A 25,944-nucleotide genomic window follows, 5' to 3' on the forward strand; every position below is an offset into this window, starting at 1 on the left:
TGAGTGCCAGCTCATGCAAGAATCAAGAGAAATGAAGAGGATGATGCTGTTCTTTAAAGTTGGAAGAAATTACTAAACATATTGAATATGAAATGAAAACTGTTAGTAGAAAACAAATAATTTATGGCAAGAAAGGTGGGACAAGTGAGCAATGTGACCAACTGGAGACAGTTGAACTTGTATTATTTGATTGCTTCGTACCTGGATGAAAAATCAGTTGAAGGTAATAAAAATAAACAATCTATTAATAGATAATGTTCTAAACAATAAAATGGTAAAGCTTGTAAGATCACCATTGGATATTTAAAGATAATAAATATTATAAAATATAAGTAGAAATATAGAAAGAGTAATTAGTAGAAGTTTGCTCTCTCTAATTATGATTTCTTGTTTCTGAAAAAATAAAACAAGTTATAAAAGACCGTTGGTGTTTTATAAAAGAAACATATTTATAGGCCATAAGGTCAACTAGGAAAAAGTGGCTAGAAAGTGATTTTCGTTCCCACTCCTGGGCACTACTTTTTAAATGAATTTCTGGATAGACAACACCCTTATGGATTTTATGTTAAAAGTTCTCCACAAAAAATCCTGCAGTTTTTTGTCAGGATGCATAAATGTATAAAATTGTGAATTCATAAAAAACAAAAATCTTATGCTGCTAATTTAACCTGTAACTTTATTATTATTTCAGCAACACAAAATAAATGTCAAACTCACATTTTTATATGTGCCTATACATTTGAGACAAGTATTGGTACATTAGTCTATGGAGGTGAATAAAGACCATGAAATGGGGCAGATTGGTACAAAACGGAATTCAACTTCACAGACTGGCATCAAACAAAACTGAACATAGAAATTTCTATTTAGAAAGAAAAGTGATGTTTTCTACATCAAAATTTTCAGTAGGCACTGAGTAATCAGAAAAAAAATAATAAAACCACTTTTTGGGCCAAGTTGAGTGAAATGACACAAAATTCTGCCCTGCTGCCCTGATTTTTCAATAATGCCAGAATTTTAAAATTTTAGAGCAGATTCATTACTGCTCCAATGAACCTGAAATATCACCCAGCTCAATCACTAACATCCCTATCACTATCATCACTATCATCACTATCATCAGTTTGCCAAAAAACACATGAAGGACTCCCAGACTATGAGAAATAAGATTCTCTGGTCTGATGAGACCAAGACTGAACTTTTTGGCGTTAATTCTAAGCAGTATGTGTGGAGAAAACCAGGCACTGCTCATCACCTGCCCAATACAATCCCTACAGTGAAACATGGTGGTGGGAGCAAAATGTTGTGGGGGTGTTTTTCAGCTGCAGGGACAGGACGACTGGTTGCAATTGAAGGAAAGATGAATGCGGCCAAGTACAGAGATATCCTGGAAGAAAACCTCTTCCAGAGTGCTCTGGACCTCAGACTGGGCCGAAGGTTCACCTTTCAGCAGGACAATGACCGTAAGCACACAGCTAAAATAACAAAGGAGAGGCTTCGGAACAACTCTGTGACGGTTCTTGACTGGCCCAGCCAGAGCCCTGACCTAAACCCAATTGAGCATCTCTGGAGAGACCTGAAAATGGCTGTCCACCAACGTTCACCATCCAACCTGACAGAACTGGAGAGGATCTGCAAGGAAGAATGGCAGAGGATCCCCAAATCCAGGTGTGAAAAACTTGTTGCATCATTCCCAAGAAGACCCATGGCTGTACTAGCTCAAAAGGGTGCTTCTACTCAATACTGAGCACAGGGTCTGAATACTTATGACCATGTGATATTTCAGTTTTTCTTTTTTAATAAATTTGCAAAAATTTCTACATTTCTGTTTTTTTCTGTCAAGATGGGGTGCTGAGTGTACATTACTGAGAAATAAAATGACATTTTTTGATTTTGGCAAATGGCTGCAATGACACAAAGAGTGAAAAATTTAAAGGGGTCTGAATACTTTCCGTACCCACTGTATGTCGGTGCCACAATTGTGCAAATGTTTCCCAGGAAAGAGAGGAAAGAAATATGTGGGATGATGACTGATGATAGTGGTGAGGAATGTTGAGCTGGGTGATATTTCAGGTTCATTGGAGCAGTAATGAATCTGCTCTAAAATTTTAAAATTCTGGCATTATTGAAAAATCAGGGCAGCAGGGCAGAATTTTGGGGTGCTGAATGTACATTAATAAGAAATAAAATGAACTTTTTTGATTTTGGCAAATGGCTGCAATGACACAAAGAGTGAAAATTTTAAAGGGGTCTGAATACTTTCCGTACCCACTGTAAATCTGTACAAGGCAATTTTGCAGACATACAGGAACATCTTCCAGTCTCACATTTGCTTTGTTTGCAACTGCGGTGGACAACCTGCAACACACTTTTAGGGGCCAGATTTTTAGTCATCCAGGTCACTGTTAACTCCCCATCCTCAAGGTGCCATCCTATACCATCAGGTGAAGGGGCACACATTATACCTTTAAGAGAACGTCTCATTATGGCTGCTTGGTAGTTTGCCCTTTTGCAGTGTTGGTACAGGGCATCACTTGCTGGAGGCATGGATCGTTCTGGCAAAGCTGACGATGCCATGCAGAATGCTTTGTATCTTGCATCGTTCACACTTTTGGCACATGGAAGGCCATATAGGTGACACACATATTTGCAAAGTACTTCAAAGGTAGACTGCTCCAAGTTAAAACTGCTACCCAGATTTCTAAATGCAGTCAGGTATTCCTCTTTCTCACAAGCAACAGAAAATGACCCTTTGCCATAAAATGCACTTGCAGAGTCACAGCCAGAGAAGGTATGGATACCAATAAGTGCCAAACATACACTTGTGCCAAGAGCTGATGACACCTTAGATAAGTCAATGATCCTTGTTTTGTTGCCAACCCCAGTGAAAAAATACAATCTACATGGTAAATCTGGCTGAAGATTTAATGCAATCACTGCCACATCAGTATCAGGGCTCTTGATGACTACAGTTTGGCATTCCTGTGCTGCATGTTGTGCATGAAAAAACAACCTGGTGTCACATTCCTCATGATCGCAATTCAGATCTTCAACAGCACTGAGAGTTTGTAAACCCCCCGTTACAGCCACACAGTGACCAAGGTCTCCATGTGCTATGTAAAAGCATAGGTCCTTGCCTAAAATTGTAAGATCACCATCTCGCCACATAACATAGAGGAATTCTGCCAGTGCTTCCTTGTTTGTTCCATCTGATAGAAACTTTTTCCATTGTGTTGGTGTCTTTTGATCCTGTCCATAAATTTCCACCAGTTGTGTGCCACCACAAGCTCTGCGTGACCGTTCAACATTTTTAACACTAAACTCTGGATACTGATCTATCACAAAATCTATACGTCTACAGTTGTGCTGCAGAGCAAGCTTGAGTAAGTACTGCAGTATGGTTTCAGGAAGCTCCCCGAAGGTACTTGGTATGGACCGAATGGCTTGAATGACTGCCATGCCATCAAATAGAATAGCCCCATTTGCCGGTACTTTGTCAACCAAACAGTCTCCACCCCTGGTTTCCAGTAAATCCATAAGAGCTGATTTGTTTGTTTTCGCAAGTGAACCATCAGCACTGGATAAAGGATATGACATAGTTCCCAAGGAGTAGGATAGAATTTCCCTCAGGTCTATCTTTCTACTTTGACCTATGATAAGCAGTCTGGAGAATAGCTTCTTGTCAGCACGCAGAATCACTTCCTTGCCTGCTGCGGATTTCTTCTTTGTCTTGGCTTGATCACTAAAGGTCTTTAGTTTTTGTTTTTTGATGGGAGCAAATATGTCAACTGATGGTGATAACAGTCTTTGATTCATAAACTCTTTGACAGCATTTTCCCCTTTTTCTGGAGCTGTGAGCAAATCCCTCACAATTTCTTCATCTGCATCTACCCCAGAGCTAAGACAAATAATGCCATCTTTGTGTGTGTCAAAAGGATTCAGCATGGAATCTAGGGTAGAAATTATTCTGGTCACAGCTTTCTCATCAGCATGAATTCGTGTGCTGTCAAGGACTTTTCGTTTCCTTATATCAGGAGATTTACCAGCCATTGCCTCACATTGTCTTGCTATGGCAGCCCTTTCATGTTGAGACAATATCCAGCGATGTACTGCATCTCGATTCTGTGTCAATCCTGTCAAACCACCCTTTGTCTTGGAATCTCTGCTGCATGTTTGCTCAATGGCCTGGTCACAAGCAAAAGAGGCAAATCCATGGACACTTTGACGTTGAACAGTCCACTGGCCTTTAACACTGAGCTCACTGTGACAAGAACGATGTGTGAAGGGCAAATTGATCATTTCAAGCCAGTACGAAGGTAAATACCTAACATAATTTACATGGTCATATGCAAAAAACCATGTCATCATCAAGTGCACTGTTGACAGGTGAAGCTGCCAGTCTGATTCACGTGTTGCTCTCACAAACAGGAGGAGTATCTGTACCATGTCGATATATGAACTCCAGAAGGCAAAAGTTGGGTTTGGAGCACTTCTCCTTTCCACAAAGTGTACATATTGCAAACAAATTTTGTCAAATTTCTCATTTCCGCACAAAAAATATTTTTTCTTCGCATCCAAGTGCTTTTTTTATCAATGAAACGCCTGTAGCAAGTGGAGTGAAAGCCAGCGTCTTCGGGAATATTGTCAAACTCGATTTCTAGACAATGTTTGTATGTTTCTGCTATTTTCTGACCTCCACCCTGTAAACCAAGCCACTGTTTGATGCCGTTTCTAAATGTATTCCATCGCGTGCGTGTAAATTCCTTCTTTTCTTCGTTCTTCACGGACGTGAGATGCATATGGCATTGTTTAGAAACCATTTTTCTGACGTTTGGTGGAGGTCTAGCCGTAATTTCATCCTCTTCGTTACTCGACAGTGATAATAAGGATGCCGCCATCTTGAACTCATGTTTACGTGACGTTCCAATGTTAGGCAACCTCATTGGTTTAGCGAGAGGCACGTGATGAAGCCGCACCACTCCCAAGCAAAAAAATAATTACGCAAGGATGGAACTATTACCGACTTTAAACACTTATAAAAAATAAACTGCAGGACTGCAGACGGAGAACTTTTGTTTTTTCATTCTTAACCAATAGATCTTTTTATTGGAATGAAAAGATTTTAGTGCCCAATATATGGGAACGGAATGAAACGAAAAGCTGCTTCACCTTACGGTCTATTATAGCTGCATATGTTCTCAGTACAAACACCGCCTGAGCGAACACAAGAGACACGCCAAAGCATTAATGAAGCACTTCCAAACCCGATTGGTGATAGCCTATGTGACGATTACGGATGTAAACGGAGCGCGGAGTCGGTCTGCAGATGTTAGACAAGGTGAGCATGTTTTCAGAGTTTGTGATGACAATATTCCTAGCGGTAACTTTCAACAGTCATCTGTGGAGGGTACAGGTTTATCTCAGCCGTAAATTATCCAGCCTAAGGCAGGTTTTGGTTTTATTCGGCCAGGGTTTCAGACTTTGATAGAGGCTTGATTTAAATTTTGGATGGGCGATTTCTGTCTTAAAGTCTTTGTTTCTTTGTTGAACACAACTCAAAGAATTTCCCGCGGCGAACAAAACGGTTTTTCGTGACATAGACACTATTAGACATAGACACTAAACCCATGACCAATGCTCAGACATTGCTCTAACTACATTTAGTAGATCACCTGTTATGTAGCGGTTTGAGGCGAATTCGCGACAATGATCTAAAAGGATTAAACTATCTCACATCCCTCGCCTTTTTATTTCGTTTTATAATCAGACAGTGCCCTGCGATGGACCCAAAGAGAGCTGGGATAGGCTCCAGCAGATCCCCGTGACCATGGTTATGGAATAAGAGGGTATATATAATGGATGGATGGATAATGGATGGAAATCAGACAGTCTCTGTGACATCAGAGCTCTCCCGAGAGGCTGCATCTGCCTTGTCCTTGTGCCTCTATGCTCAGACTGCTGCCAACAGTGAACTAACGATTTACATCCAGTATTAGCTCATTGATATTGTTTTTCTTCCAGCAGACAAATGTTAGCAATATCTAAACATTCTCATACTAACCTTTCCTCCATTTCCTCACATACACATTTTCTTCTGTCTTAAAAACTGAATAACAACATGTCTAGGTTACACTTTATTGTGGTACCATATTCTGGAGAAACAGACAGCAAACACTGCAGTTAAAATGCCAAGATGGTTTGAGATAGATATAAAAAAAGTATTGGCTGAGATGGCAGCACACATCTGCAATTGGATGATAATGGAGAGAAACTGAAAACATTTAATACAGTGAAAGATGGAGGGAGGAAAATGGAATGGAAATTAAAATAGAGGTGCTGAAAGAGGATAAACGTTCAGCTTAAGTGTATTTATTTTTTGTATTAATATATGAATGATTTGATATAAAATGTGTTGTCACGATATGCAAACTGGTTTATATTTGATTGGAAGAAAATGATAAGAATTTAACCAAATGCATCATCAGGGTATCTTGAATTCCTGCATGTACAAAGAGTGAAAGATTGTGGGTCAAGTGGAAGTGTGCATCACTACTATCATCTGTAGAACCACAACAATATCCTGCAGATATTAAAGTTCCAGTGTAGACAAATAACATCGCACATACAGTGGGTACGGAAAGTATTCAGACCCCTTTAAAATTTTTACTCTTTGTGTCATTGCAGCCATTTGCCAAAATCAAAAAAGTTCATTTTATTTCTCATTAATGTACACTCAGCACCCCATCTTGACAGAAAAAAACAGAAATGTAGAAATTTTTGCAAATTTATTAAAAAAGAAAAACTGAAATATCACATGGTCATAAGTATTCAGACCCTTTGCAGTGACACTCATATTTAACTCACATGCTGTCCATGTCTTCTGATCCTTCTTGAGATGGTTCTGCTCCTTCATTGGAGTCCAGCTGTGTTTAATTAAACTGACTGGACTTGATTAGGAAAGGCACACACCTGTCAATATAAGACCTTACAGCTCATAGTGCATGTCAGAGCAAATGAGAATCATGAGGTCGAAGGAACCGCCCAAGGAGCTCAGAGACAGAATTGTGGCAAGGCACAGATCTGGCCAAGGTTACAAAAGAATTTCTGCAGCACTCAAGGTTCCTAAGAGCACAGTGGCCTCCATAATCCTCAAATGGAAAAAGTTTGGGACGACCAGAACTCTTCCTTGACCTGGCCGTGCAGCCAAACTGAGCAATCGTGGGAGAAGAGCCTTGGTGAGAGAGGTAAAGAAGAACCCAAAGATCACTGTGGCTGAGCTCCAGAGATGCAGTAGGGAGATGGGAGAAAGTTCCACAAAGTCAACTATCACTGCAGCCCTCCACCAGTCGGGGCTTTATGGCAGAGTGGCCCGACGGAAGCCTCTCCTCAGCGCAAGACACATGAAAGCCCGCATAGAGTTTGCCAAAAAACACATGAAGGACTCCCAGACTATGAGAAATAAGATTCTCTGGTCTGATGAGACCAAGATTGAACTTTTTGGCATTAATTCTAAGCGGTATGTGTGGAGAAAACCAGGCACTGCTCATCACCTGCCCAATACAATCCCTACAGTGAAACATGGTGGTGGGAGCATCATGTTGTGGGGGTGTTTTTCAGCTGCAGGGACAGGATGACTGGAATTGGAGGAAAGATGAATGCGGCCAAGTACAGAGATATCCTGGAAGAAAACCTCTTCCAGAGTGCTCAGGACCTCAGACTGGGCCGAAGGTTCGCCTTTCAACAGGACAATGACCCTAAGCACACAGCTAAAATAACAAAGGAGTGGCTTTGGAACAACTCTGTGACCGTTCTTGACTGGCCCAGCCAGAGCCCTGACCTAAACCCAATTGAGCATCTCTGGAGAGACCTGAAAATGGCTGTCCACCAACGTTCACCATCCAACCTGACAGAACTGGAGATGATCTGCAAGGAAGAATAGCAGAGGATCCCCAAATCCAGGTGTGAAAAACTTGTTGCATCATTCCCAAGAAGACTCATGGCTGTACTAGCTCAAAAGGGTGCTTCTACTCAATCCTGAGCACAGGGTCTGAATACTTATGACCATGTGATATTTCAGTTTTTCTTTTTTAATAAATTTGCAAAAATTTCTACATTTCTGTTTTTTTCTGTCAAGATGGGGTGCTGAGTGTACATTAATGAGAAATAAAATGAACTTTTTTGATTTAGGCAAATAGCTGCAATGACACAAAGAGTGAAAAATTTAAAGGGGTCTGAATACTTTCCGTACCCACTGTATGGGAATGGATGAAAAAAATGTTAACAGTCGAAGTAATTAAACAAATGCAAGTGTTTTTTGAAAGGAATATTGTTTTCTAGTTAAGGAAAGCTATGAAAATAAAAAGACATTTAATTTTGAAAGATGGGTATACTTTATTTTGTTGGTGACAAATAATATATGCAGCAAAAGAGTCTACAAATTAAAGTGAGTAAAAAAGTTAAATAAATGGAATTTTTATCTAGCAGAACATTTGGAGTTCAAATAGGATCAGTCATTTCACAAATGTTTGACACTGACAAGACAAAGTAGCCAATGTAGCAAATAAACGTTTAATATTATTACTTCCAGTGCATGAACAATATGCAGTCATGAGTGCGTACAAATAATTAAGCTATATGCAAAAGGGGAAATATTTTACATGTAGTTACAAATGTTCTGGAAGCTATGCTAGTCATTTAGGTGGAGGTTATAAAACAAACACAGATAGTTTCAGAATTTAAAGGTGCAGTGTGGAAAACAAATCTTCTCACTAGTCATAGCACTATTGCAAACTGCATAAGGCTTTTCTTCAGGATTTCTGTCTGATTTTTCACTTGCCCTCTTGCCTTTCAAGTCTTCTAGAGTATGCTGCATAGAAGCATGCTGCACTTATAAGTGTGTGGCATTTATTCTGATGACTATAAAGTTCAGTCCGCTTTTGAGCAGCCATACATAATGCACAGTCTTGTTTCTTCAGATTTCTTCAGGTCTGTAGTTTTGTTAAATTCATCCAGAATTCCAGCTGCCTAATAGCCCACCTGATTCCCACCAGATTGTTTAGCCAGTGGAACAAGGATTTTTTGCAAACTGCAATTGAAGGAGGTTTGTGCTTGGGTGTAATGAGGCAGGAAACTCAAGAGGTGATGAAATGTGTTCCTATAGCCTCAGTGTGTACTAAACATGGGTTTATAGCAACTATATGTGTGTACCCTTACAGGGAAGGAAGCAAAGATGGGAGTTTCCACCAGTCAGCTGCAGCAACTCACCATTTTCACCACCGTGCTGACTGGTGCAGGTGTCAGCACCATGTACTATCTGTTGCAGAGTAAGTACAAATTAGCTGTGTGTCTTTGTAAAGGTACCTTTACCTTCTGGGAAATGCAGAGCTGTGTGTAACTCAGCTATGTAATGTGGTGGAAGTTTCAAAATTGTTTGGTAAGAAGAAGATAAGAAAACCTTTATTTGTCCCACAATGGGGAATTTGCATTGTTGCAACAGCAAAGTACAAGTACACAACAGAGTGCCAAAAGTAGCAAAGATGTAAGATAAAAAAGAATAAAAATATTTAAAAATACAAAGTGGCATACAACTATATAGCTACAAAAACTATAAGCGTGTACAATACTTGCCTATGGGTATTGTACATACCCATGTACGATATACAGTGGGTACGGAAAGTATTCAGACCCCTTTAAATTTTTCACTCTTTGTGTCATTGCAGCCATTTGCCAAAATCAAAAAAGTTCATTTTACATGGTCATATGTATTCTGACCCTGTGCTCAGTATTGAGTAGAAGCACCCTTTTGAGCTAGTACAGCCGTGGGAATAGGTCTTCTTGGAAATGATGCAACAGGTTTTTCACACCTGGATCTGGGGATCCTCTGCCATTCTTCCTTACAGATCCTCTCCAGTTCTGTCAGGTTGGATGGTGAACAGCCATTTTCAGAATTGTTCCGAAGCCACTCCTTTGTTATTTTAGCTGTGTGCTTAGGGTCATTGTCCTGTTGAAAGGTGAACCTTCGGCCCAGTCTGAGGTCCTGAGCACTCTGGAAGAGGTTTTCTTCCAGGATATCTCTGTACTTGGCCGCATTCATCTTTCCTTCAATTGCAACCAGTTGTCCCCTCCCTGCAGCTGAAAAACACCCCCACAACATGATGCTCCCACCACCATGTTTCACTGTAGGGATTGTATTGGGCAGGTGATGAGCAGTGCCTGGTTTTCTCCACACATACCGCTTAGAATTAACGCCAAAAAGTTCAATCTTGGTCTCATCAGACCAGAGAATCTTATTTCTCATAGTCTGGGAGTCCTTCATGTGTTTTTTGGCAAACTCTATGCGGGCTTTCATGTGTCTTGCATTGAGGAGAGGCTTCCGTCGGGCCACTCTGCCATAAAGCCCCGACTGGTGGAGGGCTGCAGTGATAGTTGACTTTGTGGAACTTTCTCCCATCTCCCTACTGCACCTCTGGAGCTCAGCCACAGTGATCTTTGGGTTCTTCTTTACCGATCTCACCAAGGCTCTTCTCCCACGATTGCTCAGTTTGGCTGGACGGCCAGGTCTAGGAAGAGTTCTGGTCGTCCCAAACTTTTTCCATTTGAGGATTATGGAGGCCACTGTGCTCTTAGGAACCTTGAGTGCTGCAGAAATTCTTTTGTAACCTTGGCCAGATCTGTGCCTTGCCACAGTTCTCTCTCTGAGCTCCTTGGGCAGTTCCTTCGACCTCATGATTCTCATTTGCTCTGACATGCACTGTGAGCTGTAAGGTCTTATATAGACAGGTGTGTGCCTTTCCTAATCAAGTCCAATCAGTTTAATTAAACACAGCTGGACTCCAATGAAGGAGCAGAACCATCTCAAGGAGGATCAGAAGAAATGGACGGCATGTGAGTTAAATATGAGTGTCACTGCAAAGGGTCTGAATACTTATGACGTGATATTTCAGTTTTTCTTTTTTAATAAATTTGCAAAAATTTCTACATTTCTGTTTTTTTCTGTCAAGATGTTTTAAAATGGAAATATCATGAGTCAATATTGATTCGAATTGAATTGAGACTTTGTGAATCAGAATCGAATTGATTCACGAAATTCACGATACCCAGCCCTACTCATGGACGTGGACTTGATTTGCAACTTAGGGTTTTCTTTCCAGATTTTGCCTGTCTGGCCATTAGCTCACCTTGGTAACAGCACTGGCTTTTATTGATCAGTATTGAATCCCTTTAACAACCTGCTCAACCTCTCAACCTTCTCAACCTTGAGTAATCCTGCCCCATCTTCCTTTTGCCATGCATGATAGTCTGTCTGCAGAGCCATTAACCCTGGGTCTGCAAATAGGTCTGTCATCTTTGACAAATACCCACTGCCTTGTAAATGTTCTCCAAACTTACTACTTACTAAATTACATACTGAATGTGGAGGCCCCATGCTCTTGGTGTCTGCCACCAGTTTGTGGGCCTTGTACCTGATCACTGATGACTGCATCCCACTTTACTCTCCACACCCAAGCAAGTCACCTGCAAAGCTAAACTCGCTTTGTTCCTGGTTAGTTAGCGAGTTAGCTAGGGTTCCATCCCAGGTACCCAACAAGCATGTTCACACTTATTTTGCAATAGTAAACCCAATGATCTAACAGCTTGGTGTGCCTCTTGTGTATGAATATGTAGTTATGAACTGGAGGTTGCATTTCAGCTGACTTTTTGCACTTTTCTGTTTACTGTTTAGAGAAATTCAGTGAGTCAGACTATCATAGACTGGCTGTGGAGGAATTGGAAGCATGTCCAGCTGCCATGGAAAGCCTAGGTGCCCCACCTTTAAAAGTCTACAACATCCATCTCACAGACAGGAAAAACTGTGTAGATCAGCACACTGCACAGGTAGTGTTTCAGAAGTCATCCAAATTTGTTATGTTCTGTGTTTGACCCAAGCTTTCTTCAGATCATTTCCACAGTTTGGTCACCTTTGCATCAAGGGGGCACAATCCAGTGTCTTCATGTGCTGGTCCCAAGTCCGGGTAAATGCAGAGGGTTCGGTCAGGAAGGGAATCCAATGTAAAATTTCAGCCAAATCAAACATGCGAACCACAAATATGACTTCCATACCGGATCGGTCGGAGCCCGGGTTAACAACGACCACCACTGGTGCTGTTGACCTACAGGGTGCCAGTGGAACTTGGACTACTGTTGGTCGAAGAAGGAGAGGAGGAAGGTGTGTTCGTAGGCAAAGAGAGAAGAGGAAGGGCAGGAGTGTAGGACTTAGAGTAGGGACTTTGAATGTAGAAACTTTGTCAGGGAAAAGAGTTGGCTGATATGATGGAGAGAAGAAAGGTGTGGATATCTTGTGTGTTCAGGAGACCGGGTAGCAAGGCCTATAGATTAGGAGCGGGGTTCAAGCTGTTTTATCATGGTGTGGATTGAAAGAGGAATGGAGTAGGAGTTATCCTGAAAGAGGATTTTGCTAGGAATGTTGTGGAGGTAAAGAGAGTGTCAGATAGGGTGATGAGTCTGAAGCTGGAAGTTGAAGGTGTGATGTTGAATGTTGTCAGTGGTTATGCCCCACAGGTAGGATGTGAGTTAGAAGAGAAGGAGAAATTCTGAAGGGAGATGGATGAGGTGAAGTTATGGGAAAGAGTAGTGGAGGCTAGGCTGAGGTCAGAAGTGAGCACTTGTGAGCAGCAGTATGGTTTCATGCCAAGAAAGAGTACCACAGATGCAATATTTGATCTGAGAATGCTGATGGAGAAGTACAGAGAAAGCCAGAAGGAGCTGCGTTGTGTCTTTGTAGATTTGGAAAAAGCGTATGACAGGGTGCAGAGAGAGGAGCTGTGGTTTTGTATGAGGAAGTCTGGAGTGGCAGAGAAGTATGTTCGAGTGGACAGGTGTGATGTGTGACAAAAGAGTGTCAGCAAGAATGAAAGGAAAGGTGTACAAGGCAGTGGTGAGACCAGCAATGTTGTATGGTTTAGAGACAGTGGCACTGAGAAAAAGCCAGGAGGCAGAGCTGGAGGTAGCAGAGCTGAAGATGTTGCGGTTCTCTCTGGGAGTGACGAGGATGGATAGGATCAGGAATGAGTACATCAGAGGGACAGCTCATGTTAGATGTTTTGGAGAAAAAGCCAGGGAATCCAGATTGGTTTGGACATGTTCAGAGGAGGGACAGTGAATACACTAGTAAAAGGATGCTGAGGTTAGAGCTGCCAGGAAGGAGGCCTAGAGGAAGACCAAAGAGGAGGTTCTTGGATGTACTGAAGATGCAGAGGATAGGGTTGAATGGAGGTGGATGATTTGCTGTGGCAACCCATGAAGGGAGCAGCTGAAAGGAAAAGGAGAGGTCACCTGTGCATCATCATGCAAATGTTTGACTACCTTGTTCTTGAACCTGTACTACATTCCAAGCTGGATTATTACTCTGGGATAACAGCTCATAAGTAACACCTGTTATTTTGTTATTAAGTGAGCTCCTGAGCTACACTGTTGTCCTATGCAATGTCTGTTAGTTTGTGTGTTACAATTATCACTAGTGGGGCATTAAAGGCATTCACTACACTTTTACCAGTTTCTCTTCTCATAGATAAGAAGTTTACTTAAGGAAAAAAAACAACTGCTGATTGCATTGGAGTCTTCGGCTCAAAGTAAAAAATGAGAAGTATGTTTTTGCTAAGTAAGCAGAAACTAGGGATTCAACACTAAAACAACTGTGAAGTAACAAAGCTGCAAATTTGTTTGACAAGTCCTTCTTAATATCTGCTGTAACATCGATTTCGATTGTTATTTAATTTGCACCGTTACAGATAAAGATCCCTGTGACTGGGTCAAAAACTGGAGGTTATCTATATACTTCTTCTAGTAGAGATCCTGCTACTAACAGGTTAGTACATTCTGACATTGTCTAATACAACGTCATGAATCCTGTGCATCTTTTCAACCTTTTAGCAAGAGTGACATTTCATGTTTAAGATATACTATCATCTGGCAGCTTCAATGCTCAATGACCAGTCACCAGCCATCTTTCAGTGATAACACTTAGAGGCCTATTTCAGATAAACATGGGATTTCTTGGAAATTTAAGATTCAACTCCTCATATGTTATCTTTTTCGAGTCCTGGGTTATGTTACACTGTCAATATAGCAGTCTGTGCTTTTTATGCACCATTCCTAACCTGTTGTTTGTCACCACTGCAGGTGGAGTTTGAAGCAGGCAGTTCTGCAACTACGGGAAGGACAGGTCATCGACCTGCTGAGCTCTCATCAAGCAGCTGCAGCACAAACCCAAGCAATGGAGCACATGTGTGGCACTGACCAACTGTATGAACTAATGTGTGGAAGGTGACTTGCACCAATAGGTGCTGAATCAAGATCTAATCAAAAAAAGACTTTTTTATTGATTGGAGTGTTGTGGTTTCTTTGGCTGAGTTGACTAATTAAAGTAATACCAATACCTGGTCTTAATTTTAGTTAAATAACTGTGCTAAAATGTTAATTTACCCCACTGTGTATTCGCCAAATGACAAGCCCTCAATTCCAGCATCGTTTTGAAGAGGCAGCAGTCACTCATGACACACATCTTAGCATGTGACCCTGGGCTGCTATTAGACTGCTCTGGATTTGCATTTTCAGATTTGGTTTGGAATAAATCATATGAAACAGGCATGTTGCTACAGGTATGTTGTTTTGTTAACTCATTGCTAACTTTTCATTGTTAAGGAATAATTGGAAATCATGCTTAATTATTATTTATGATGTGCCACAGGCCCTGACAAAAATAACTTTGGTTAAATTTAGTCAGTTACTATTTAGCTGTATTGGCCCTCACTTTGTGACACATTGAAAAGTTGTTTGAGAGAGAAGTCTTGGCTTTAGGGTTGAAGTTTGAATCAGGTTTAGGTTAGAGTCTGGGTTTGGGTTAGATATTTATGTGTGATCGTTGTGATCACAGTAAGTGTCCTCACAAAAACAAGTGAGCAAACAGCAGGATGGATGACATAGCAGGACACAAGCCTGTGGTTTCACTGACACTGAAGTCACCACAACATCCTGCTTCCTGTGCAGATGTAGATAGAAGAAATGTAGTTATTCCACCCACATAATAAGCATGCTTATTATAAAGATACATACCCAAGTGAAAAAAATATATTTTTGTGTATTTTCGAAAAGAATATTGAGTATACTTCCTAAATGTTAAATTTCACTATACTTGAAGTTGAGTTAAAATGAAACCAGTTGCAATAATACACTGGAAGCTGCACTATAAATCTGCTTTAGAATATTAAAAACATTTTCACATATTATTGGGTAATTTTGTTTACCAAAATAGTACACTACTGTTAAAACATACTTGAAACTTTCAAGTATACTTGTTGCAAATATAAAAATATATAATGACATTGAACCATTAATTGACATTAAGTGACATTCCAAGAAGCTACATTGTGATTAGTCAGAGGTGTTCTTGTCACTGGTGAAAAGCTCAATCGACCTGGACTGAACTGTCCTGCTTGTTTTGAACTATCCCTGCTCTACCCATTTCTTATTACCTGGATCAGGTGTGTTCAGTCCATTAGAATCTGGAAGATAGCATCTCAGATGAGGGTGGAAGTGAGGGAAGACAAAGTGAAATGGTATCCACCAGCTTCTGATTGGCTGAACACACCTGATCCAGGTAATGAGCAGTGGACAGGGCAGGGCTAGTTGGAAAACAAGAAGGACAGTGGCCCTCGAGGACTAGGATTGGACACCCCAGGTCTATTGACAAGTTATTGATTCAAAAAATATTATTGACGTGCAAAAAAAATCACTCAGGAAATTTGCCTCTCGTGTGGAAAGGCTTTAATTCTTTGTATAGAGTAGAAAAAGAGTTAAGGCCTTTACACACCAGGAATGCCACGAATAAACGTTACGAAAAAGTGAAAAATTCAGAGTTCAAATTAAACACACCACGACAAGAATATGCGATGGGGCAAATTGCATAGGGCATAGGCAGCACATCCCTAATTTCAGTTTAAGTATACACACAGAAAAGACATTGTGTGTAAAGTCCTTTAGTCTGGCTGGCCAGGCTAGAATTAGAAGAGTACTCTTTACCATACCCAGGAACACATAAATTGTGTACTTTAAATGAGTATACTGAAATATAGCAAAAGTTAAATGTAGGCATGGTATTATATTTTGAAAAATATTACACAACCAAAAAAAAACAAACAAACTTTTGGAAAATATAACTAAATATACTTAAAATCTGTTTAAAGTAAAGTGAACCTTTAATAAATATGCTAAATTACCAATTAAGTAATGAAATAATTTCTTACTTTGAGTATGCTTTGACTTTCCCTTTGCTGAGGGCTATCCAGTCTCTGTACAAACGGAGCAGGAGCTTGGTTCGCATTGCCGGTAGTAAGTCAGACCTGTTCCCAGTGCACGTTGGACTCCGGCAGGGCTGCCCTTTGTCACCGGTTCTGTTCATTACTTTTATGGACAGAATTTCTAGGTGCAGCCAGGGTCCGGAGGGAGTCCAGTTCGGGGCCCACAGGATTTCATCTCTGCTTTTTGCAGATTATGTTGTCTTGTTGGCTCCGTCGAGCCAGGATCTCCAGCGTGCGGTGGGGCGGTTTGCAACCGAGTGTGAAGCAGCTGGGATGAGAATCACCACCTCCAAGTCCGAGGCCATGGTACTCAACCGGAAAAAGGTGGCTTGCCATCTCCAGGCCAGGGGTGAGATCCTGCCTCAAGTGTAGGAGTTTAAGTATCTCGGGGACTTGTTCACGAGTGAGGGAAGGACGGAACGCGAGATTGACAGACGGATCGGGGCATCGGCAGCAGTAATGCGGTATTTTCATTTGGGTATAATCGCATCTTTCTCCATGTGATCTTCTAATTATGCTTTAAGATGTACTTTGTACTACAACTATAATGTAGCAAGTACTGTCCTTGACAGGAAACTATGACCACTTTGCACTTTTAACAGTTTCCCTTTTAATTTGACTATTGAAAATTGAAAATTGAATTGAATTGACCATCCCACCCAATGACACCGCTTCTCCTAGCGCCCCCCCCCTGAATTGACCGCCCCCATTTTCAGAAAGGTCTCGTGCAGCCCCGCGTCATGGTGGGGTGTGGGTCAGTGCCCCATGCTATGTGGGGGGACCCCTGGCAGTTTTGCACTCCTGGGCCACTGCGCAATGTATGAGGAAGTCTGAGCGATGTATGAGGAAGTCTGGAGTGGCAGAGAAGGTTCAAGGTGGAGGTGGGACTGCACGAAGGATCGGTTTTGAGCCACTTCTTGTTTGCTGTGGTGATGGACAGGCTGACAGATGAATTTAGACAGGAATCTCCATGGACCATGATCACATGATTATATTGCCATCACTTTCAGTGGGCTCGGGCTTAATAATAATGGCCAAACACAATTTCTATCCTTGGGGCATGCTGAGAAATGTCACTAGTCTAACCCCTCACAAGTGCTCGTTGATAAAAATGTCATTCAGAATGAAGGTTTTGTTCGCATTGGAACAAGCGTTCAGCAGTGCAAAATAAAGCGGGTGTGCATCATCCCCGGCTGACTGGGGCCTACAGGAAGGATCTAGAGCCCAACAGAGAGGCCGCAGGCTCTGTTTCCCCACCAACATGGGTGAGGAGAGTAGGGAGGGCGCAGTCCAAACAGTCCATCTGGTTTGAAGAGCTGTTTACAGACTCCAGCAAACAACGCAAAGGAAAAAGACAATGAAACTCTACTTCCACAGCCCTGGAGGCCACAAAGAACTAACCCAAACAGGCCTTAAGCACTTCCAGTCTACCGCTTTGTATTCCATAGAGACAATGGTGTTTTTTCCCCAGAGGGAGGGCCACTGATGTGAGGCGTAGATGATCAAGGATTCTGGAAAGAAACAGAGGCAATGTATTATGTCCATCCTGATAAAACTCACCCGAAACATCTGCATAAAGCCGAAGATCCAGAAGCATGTGATAATCATACACCAAAAGGCAGTTTGCATTTTAGTTCACAATAGTCAAAAATAAGAAAAACACAAATAAAGTTGACAATGACAGATGGCAGGCCACACAAACTGGCGCCATCTTATGTAATTTCCTGATTTGTGAGTTTGTAATGTAATTGTAATTTAATAGTCCTCGGGCAGTCTAGGCCTATAGCAGCATAACTAAGAGATGGTTCAGGGTTGCCTGAAGTCAGCCCTAACTATACGCTTTGTCAAAAAGGAAGGTTTTAAGTCTAGCCTTGAAAGTACAGAGTGTCTGCCTCCTGAACCCAGACTGGGAGCTGGTTCCACAGGAGAGGAGCTTGATAGCTAAAGGCTCAGCCTCCCATTCTGCTTTTGGAAACTGGGAACCACAAGTAGACCTGCACTCTGAGAGCAAAGTGCTTTATTGGAATAATATGGTAATATGGAGCTTGATCATGAAGGGTTTTGTATGTGAGAAGAAGGATTTTAAATTCTATTCTGTACTTTACAGGGAGCCAATGAAGAGAAGCTAATATAGCAGAATTATGATCTCTCTTGCTAGTTCCTGTCAGGACTCTGACTGCGGCATTCTGGATTAATTGGAGGCTTTTTATGGAGATATTGGGACATCCAGATAGTAATGAGTTACAGTAATCTAGCCTTGAGGTAACAAATGCATGGACTAGTTTTTCTGCATCATTTTGAGACAGGATGTTCCTAATTTTGGCAATGTTGTGCAGGCGAAAGAAGGCAGCTCTAGAGATTTGTTTTATGTGTGACTTAAACGACATGTCCTGGTCAAAAATAACTTTTTACTTTTTACTTACTGTTTTTCATTGTAGTGCTGGAGGCCATGGTTATGCCATCTAACGTAGCTACAATTTTAGAAAAGTTATTTCTGAGGTTTTTAGGCCCAAATACAATAAACTCTGTTTTCTCTGAATTTAAAAGTAGAAGGTTACTGGTCATCTAGGCCTTTATGTCAGTTAGAAATACTTCTGGTTAACTGGTTTGTGTTATCAGGTTTAATAGACAGGTACAGCTGAATGTCATCTGCATAGCAGTGGTAATTAATAGAGTGCTTCCTAATAGCATTGCCTAAAGGAAGCATGTACGAGGTGAACAGAATCGGTCCTAGCACAGAGCCTTGTGGAACTCCATAACTAACTTTTGTGTGCATGGAAGGTTCATCATGGACATGAACAAACTGGAATCTGATAAATAGGATTGGAACCATTTTAACGCTGTTCCTCTGATACCAGTCACATGCTCCAGTCTCTGTAATAAGATGTTGTGGTCATTAGTGTTGAATGCAGCACTAAGGTCTAGGAGAACAAGTATTGCTATGATGTGCTCTAAATCCTGATTGAAAATCTTCAAATAGTTCATTCCTGTGTAAGTGGTCTGATAGCTGCTTAGCAACAGCCTTTTCAAGAATTTTAGAAATAAATGGTAGGTTGGATATTGGTTCAATCTATGTAATAAGATGTTGTGGTCTAGGACTAGGACTAGGCTTTTTGAGTAAGGGTTTGATTACTGCAGTCTTAAAGGCCTGTGGTACGTAGCCTGATACTAGAGATAAATTTACCAAGTCTAATAAAGATGAGTTAATTAATGGCAGGATGTCTTTAAGCAGTCTAGTTGGGATAGCGTCTAAGACAGGTTGATGATTTAGATGAGGCAACTACTGATATGAATTCAGAGAGATCTCTGGGAGAGAAGCAGTCCAAACATTACTAAACATAAGGTCAATAGATCATTCAAAAGCTACTGTAGTAGAAGATTCATTTATGGCAGGTATAGGAAGCATCTGCTGAATTTTATTTGTAAAGAAACTCATAAATTCATCACTGCTGAGAGCTAAGGGAACACTGGGCTCAACAGAGCTGTGACTTTTTGTCAGCCTGGCTACAGTGCTGAAAGGAATCCTGGGATTGTTCTTATTTTCCTCTATTAGTGATGAATAGTATGCAGTTCTGGCTTTACAGAGAGCTTTTTATATGTTAATAAACTGTTTTTCCAGGCTAGATAAAATTCTTCTAAATTTGTGGAACGCCACTTCCTTTCCAGCCTTCGTGATGCCTGCTTTAAGGTATGAATATGTAAACTGTACCATGGAGCTAATCTCCTCTGGTTCACTAACTTCTTTTTCAGAGTGGCCACAGTATCAAGCGATTCACGCAATGAAGCTACAGCACTGTCAACAACATGATCAATTTGGTAGGGAGTGGGATTGAGGCAGTGTTGTCACATGGCATAGATGTAAATAAAGATGGAATCATTTTCTTAAATTTATTAACAGCATTGTCAGATAAATATCTGCTGTAGTGGAATTTTCTTCCAAATGCTGCAAGATCCATCATCTTAAATTCAAAAGTTATTAAAGAATGATCTGACAAAACAGGATTTTGGGGAAAAGCTATTAAATGTTCAATTTCGATGCCATAGGTCAGAACAAGATCAAAGGTGTGATTGAAACAGTGGGTGGATTTATTAACATTTTGAGTGAAACCAATTGAATGTAATATTGAATTAATTAATGCATTGCTGAGACTATTATTTTCAACATCTACATGAATGTTAAAATCTCCCACTATAATGACTTTATCTGAACTAAGCACTAAATCAGACAGGAAGTCTGGAAATTCAGTTAAAAACTCTGAGTAAGGGACAGGTGGACGGTACACAATGACAAGTAGAACTGGTTTTTGTGTTTTCCAGTTTGGATGTGAGAGACTAAGAGTGAGGCTCTCAAATGAGTTATAAATGTTCTGAGGATGAAAGTTTAATGATAAATTTGAGTGGAAGATTGCCGCTACTCCTCCACCTCGACCTGTGCTTCGAGGAACATGACAATTTTTATGACTGAGGGGGGTTGATTCATTTAGACATATTCATATTCATCCTGCTGCAGGCAGGTTTCAGTAAGACAGAGTAAGTCAATTTGGTGATCAGTTATCAAATCATTTACTAACAGAGATTTAGATGAAAGAGACCTAATATTGAATAATCCACATCTGACTGTTCAATAAGAGGAGTAGTCTTAAGTTTTTACGAATAACTCCTCTTGTGTTAACATCTGATTTATTTGATTTGAGGGGCAGACACAATCTCTACGTGGTTTGAGGGGGGTGACGGCTCTAGGGAATCTGCAGAGAGGCGTTTTAGAGTCTCTGCGTCCCGGTCCCCACTCTGGGACTGCACAGAAGAGAACAGGAAGGACCTGCAGCAGGAGGTGCAGGCAGCTGAGCATGTCATCAGCATGTCATTACCCCTGTCAGAGACATCTACGCCATGTCAGCACACCAAAAAATGACAATGTAGGAGCCTAAATGCCTTTTAAATTGAATGTGACTTAAGTTTGTAGGTTAAATGGTAATTTATGCTTACTTTGATAAAGGGAATATTACAAATTGAAATGTTGGGTTTATGTTTGCAAGAGAGGGAGGTTAATGGTCTGATTCATTGAGCTTAAAAATATAGATAATTTAAAATGTTTAATGTTTTGAAGTGCGGGCTCGCCCTTTACGGGTGCGATAGCTGTGTAGTCAGGCTGGCGTGAAGTGGAGCGACACAGTCTTTTGACCTCTCTCCTTTGTTCTCCTAATGTTATCTTAATTTCTTATATTAGATGACTGTTCCGTTTTTTTGTCTTTTTTTTTGTCTATTAAAGTAAACAGTTTAACTGAATTGAGCGCATCCTGTGGAGTTTTTGTTTTTTGTATGGTGTCTGAAAGCTCCATTAATGGTGAAACTATAGATAAGAATAATTCATCATTAGGCCTATTATTAACTATTTTGTAACAGGTTTTTCCACCATACACAAGCAGTGTACGAGAAGAAGGTGGTAGCGGTGGATTTCATGGTGGAGATATAATCCACAAATAACTTGAAAAGAAAATCCAGATGTTGACTGTTCTGACTGTGAACATTGGCTCATAATACTGTGGCTTAAAAGTGTAGTTCCAGTTCCCTGGTGTGAATACTGTAAAACAACATTAGCTGACTTACCTGCACATGTGCCAGGTAACAAGCTACTGTAACTGATGCACTTTACTATTTTAGTTTAAGTAGAGAAAATACCAAACTTGTGCAGTATTGTAATTTTATTACAGTTATTATTCTTCATTAACAAATCAAAGAAAACTCAGTTTTATGTTCACATTAAGGTAGGACTTTTTTGATTTTTTTAAGAAAACAAGCAGGCTTGGGTGAGAGTTGTTAAAGCTCTCCCACTTTCCGTGTGATATTTCAGTTTTTCTTTTTTAATAAATTTGCAAAAAATTCTACATTTCTTTTTTTTCTGTCAAGATGAGGTGCTGAGTGTACATTAATGAGAAATAAAATGAACTTTTTTGATTTTGGAAAATGGCTGCAATGACACAAAGAGTGAAAAATTTAAAGGGGTCTGAATACTTTCCGTACCCACTGTATGTTTTCTTCACTCTTTATTAGTGGGAGAGCTGGTAGAGCTCTTCCACTTATGTTATCTTCGCTCTTTATTATTGGGATTGCTGTGCAGACAGCTCGATGAGGAGAGAGTTGCTTCAACTTTATTCGGCGATATATATATGTATATATATATGTATATATATATATATATATATATATATATATATATATTCCAAGATATTTCAGGTTTTGACAGAATTTTTTCCCATAGAAATGAATGGAGAGAATGTTAAAATCCCCTTAAACTTTGTCCTCTTTCAGCTTTAACTCTGTCAGCATACTTTCAGCTAGACACTACTGTATCTTCACAAAAAGTGGATCAGTCTCTTTGCTGAAGCCTCCTGGCACAGTTAGTGAAAGAATTATTTTGATAGGTCGTATAGTTTTTCTGTAGTCCTCCATTTTGTAAAGTGAAGTTTTCTCAGCTTCTCTATTCTGTGTGTGTAAAGTGGTGTGTCACTGTCACTCCCCCTCCCACTCTGGGCTTTGTTCACCATAGCAACAGCTCACAAAGCAATAGCAGAGATCAAAGCTCCCTGTGGTTGGTAATTAGACTGCCTACCTAATGTCCACCGCTGTTACACATGGGGACCATTCTCAGCAAGTGACTCTGTGGCTGTTTCAAATGTCAGCCATGGTGTCGTCTCCCAGCAGGCCATGTTCGGACTTTCACATTAAAAGTCTAGTCATTAATAGGAAGATATTACATTTTTTGTAAAGTATAAGGAACATTCAAAATAAAGTCCAGATTCTTGTATAAGGTCTCATGAGTCTCCCATAGCACTTTGTCCTTTCAAAATAAAAGCCTTGAAATAGCATTTTCTCAACAGAAAAGCCCTGAAACAGCAACTCAATATCAAAACGGATGTTGGCTATTGGTATATGGCTTCAGGTACCAGGTGAGGCCATTTTCAATATCAGCCATGGTGTAACACCGAGGTAGTCGTGACTGAATGCCGTGAAGTTGGTCTGGGTGGTTTCCACAGAGCAGAATCTGGCAGAGCAGGTTTCCTTGGTCAGGGGATCTGGGGTATCTGATTTATAACTCAGAGGAGACGGGAATCAGTTCAATCATAAGCACAAGAGAAAGCCTTCCTCTTACAGTGGGTATGGAAAGTATTCAGACCCCTTTAAATTTTTCACTCTTTGTGTCATTGCAGCTATTTGCCAAAATCAAAAAAGTTCATTTTATTTCTCATTAATGTACACTCAGCACCCCATCTTGACAAAAAAAAAAACAGAAATGTAGAAGTTTTTGCAAATTTATTAAAAAAGAAAAACTGAAATATCACATGGTCATAAGTATTCAGACCCTGTGCTCAGTATTGAGTAGAAGCACCCTTTTGAGCTAGTACAGCCATGGGTCTTCTTGGGAATGATGCAACAAGTTTTTCACACCTGGATTTGGGGATCCTCTGCCATTCTTTCTTGCAGATCCTCTCCAGTTCTGTCAGGTTGGATGGTGAACGTTGGTGGACAGCCATTTTCAGGTCTCTCCAGAGATGCACAATTGGGTTTAGGTCAGGGCTCTGGCTGGGCCAGTCAAGAACGGTCACAGAGTTGTTCCGAAGCCACTCCTTTGTTATTTTAGCTGTGAGCTTAGGGTCATTGTCCTGTTGAAAGGTGAACCTTTGGCCCAGTCTGAGGTCCTGAGCACTCTGGAAGAGGTTTTCTTCCAGGATATCTCTGTACTTGGCCGCATTCATCTTTCCTTCAATTGCAACCAGTCGTCCTGTCCCTGCAGCTGAAAAACACCCCCACAACATGATGCTCCCACCACCATGTTTCACTGTAGGGATTGTATTGGGCAGGTGATGAGCAGTGCCTGGTTTTCTCCACACATACCGCTTAGAATTAATGCCAAAAAGTTCAATCTTGGTCTCATCAGACCAGAGAATCTTATTTCTCATAGTCTGGGAGTCCTTCATGTGTTTTCTGGCAAACTCTATGCGGGCTTTCATGTGTCTTGCACTGAGGAGAGGCTTGCGGGCTTTCATGTGTCTTGCACTGAGGAGAGGCTTCCGTCGGGCCCCTCTGCCATAAAGCCCCGACTGGTGGAGGGCTGCAGTGATAGTTGACTTTCTGGAACTTTCTCCCATCTCCCTACTGCATCTCTGGAGCTCAGCCACAGTGATCTTTGGGTTCTTCTTTACCTCTCTCACCAAGGCTTTTCTCCCACGATTGCTCAGTTTGGCTGGACGGCCAGGTCTAGGAAGAGTTCTGGTTGTCCCAAACTTTTTCCATTTGAGGATTATGGAGGCCACAGTCAAGCGTTGCTAATGGGAAAAAACCAGATCCTGTTTGATCCTTCAAAACAAAAGCAAGGTACCGGAAGTCAAGTTGTGGATCATCACACTTAATGTCCACTGCTGTTACACGTGGGGACCATTCTCAGTGTCAACCATGTTTTTTACTCCAAGCAGGACGTGACAACACTTTCACAATAAAAGTCTGCAGTTATTTACAGGAAGTGACTGCACCTTTCTGACGTATAGTAAGTATTCAAAACTCAAGCTTGTAATTGAAGGTCATATGAGTGCACCACAGCATGCTGCACTTTCAAAATAAAAGCCTTTGTCCTAGATTCTTTCAAAATAAAAGCCAAGAAATAATAAAATGAGCTTAAAATGGACTTTGGCTATTGGCATGCAGCTTTAGACACTGACTTAGGATGTTTTCAACATCAGCCATGGTGTCTTCACCCAGGAGGCCATGTCCGGCCTTTCACAATAAAAGTCTAGTTATTTGTAAGAAGTTATTATACCTTTGTAGTAGTATAATGAATATTCAAAATAAAATTAAGATTGTAATCTATGATCATGTGAATCTCCTGCAACACGTTGTCTTTTCAAAATAAAAGCCAACAAACACTAATATGAGCCTAAAATGGACTTTGGCTCTTGTTATACAGCTTTAGGCAATAACCTTTGTTGTTTGATGTTTTTGATGTTGTTGGTTGATGTTTTAAATGTCAGGCATGGTGTTTTCTCCCAGCAGGCCATGTTTGGACTTTCAAAATAAAAATCTACAGTTAATTGTAGAACATTATTACACCTTTGAAAAGTATAATGAATATTCAAAATAAAATTAAGATTGTAATCTAAGATCACATGAGTCTCCTGCAGCACTCTGTACTTTCAAAATAAAAGCCTTTTCATTACATTCTTTCAAAATAAAAGCCAAAAAACAGTAACACGAGCTAAACTGGACATTGGCTACTGGCGTACAGGTTCATGCACCAACTGAGACCATTTATAATGTCAGCCATGATATCTTCTTCCAGGAGGACATTGTTGGACTTTCACAATAAAAGTCTACAGTTATAGGAAGTTGCTGCACTAGTGTAAAGTATAATAAATATTCAAAATTAAATTTCAGATCTTTACTAAAGGTCACCTGAGTCTCCTGCAGCACGATTCCTTTTCAAAATAAAAGCCTTTTTATAACATGGCTTCAAAATAAATGCAAAAAAAATACTAGTATCTGCTCTTTTCCAGCACATTCTTTCCCTTCCAGCCTTTTTCGCAATGTACATCATTTT

General features: G+C 40.6%; 1 protein-coding gene across 4 annotated transcripts in view; it reads left to right on the forward strand.

The window, feature by feature from the left end:
• The window catches only part of coa1 (cytochrome C oxidase assembly factor 1), a 34,741-nt gene extending 20,097 nt beyond the window's left edge, over positions 1 to 14,644 (forward strand). Inside the window, exons 1-6 of one of the 4 annotated variants that reach the window (XM_026313486.1) lie at positions 5,322 to 5,338; positions 5,768 to 5,846; positions 9,216 to 9,323; positions 11,723 to 11,874; positions 13,788 to 13,864; positions 14,179 to 14,644. In XM_026313486.1, the coding sequence (XP_026169271.1) occupies positions 9,230 to 9,323; positions 11,723 to 11,874; positions 13,788 to 13,864; positions 14,179 to 14,326 (471 nt within the window). In that variant the 5' untranslated portion in view covers positions 5,322 to 5,338; positions 5,768 to 5,846; positions 9,216 to 9,229 and the 3' untranslated portion in view covers positions 14,327 to 14,644. Of the gene's footprint in view, positions 1 to 5,022; positions 5,339 to 5,767; positions 5,847 to 9,215; positions 9,324 to 11,722; positions 11,875 to 13,787; positions 13,865 to 14,178 lie in introns of those variants that run through there. The other 3 variants (XM_026313484.2, XM_026313485.1, XM_026313487.2) reach the window with 3 other exon arrangements.
• Positions 14,645 to 25,944: the final 11,300 nt, after the last annotated feature.

Source organism: Mastacembelus armatus, chromosome 17, assembly GCF_900324485.2.
Source record: "Mastacembelus armatus chromosome 17, fMasArm1.2, whole genome shotgun sequence".
In the NCBI taxonomy this organism is placed as follows: domain Eukaryota; kingdom Metazoa; phylum Chordata; class Actinopteri; order Synbranchiformes; family Mastacembelidae; genus Mastacembelus; species Mastacembelus armatus.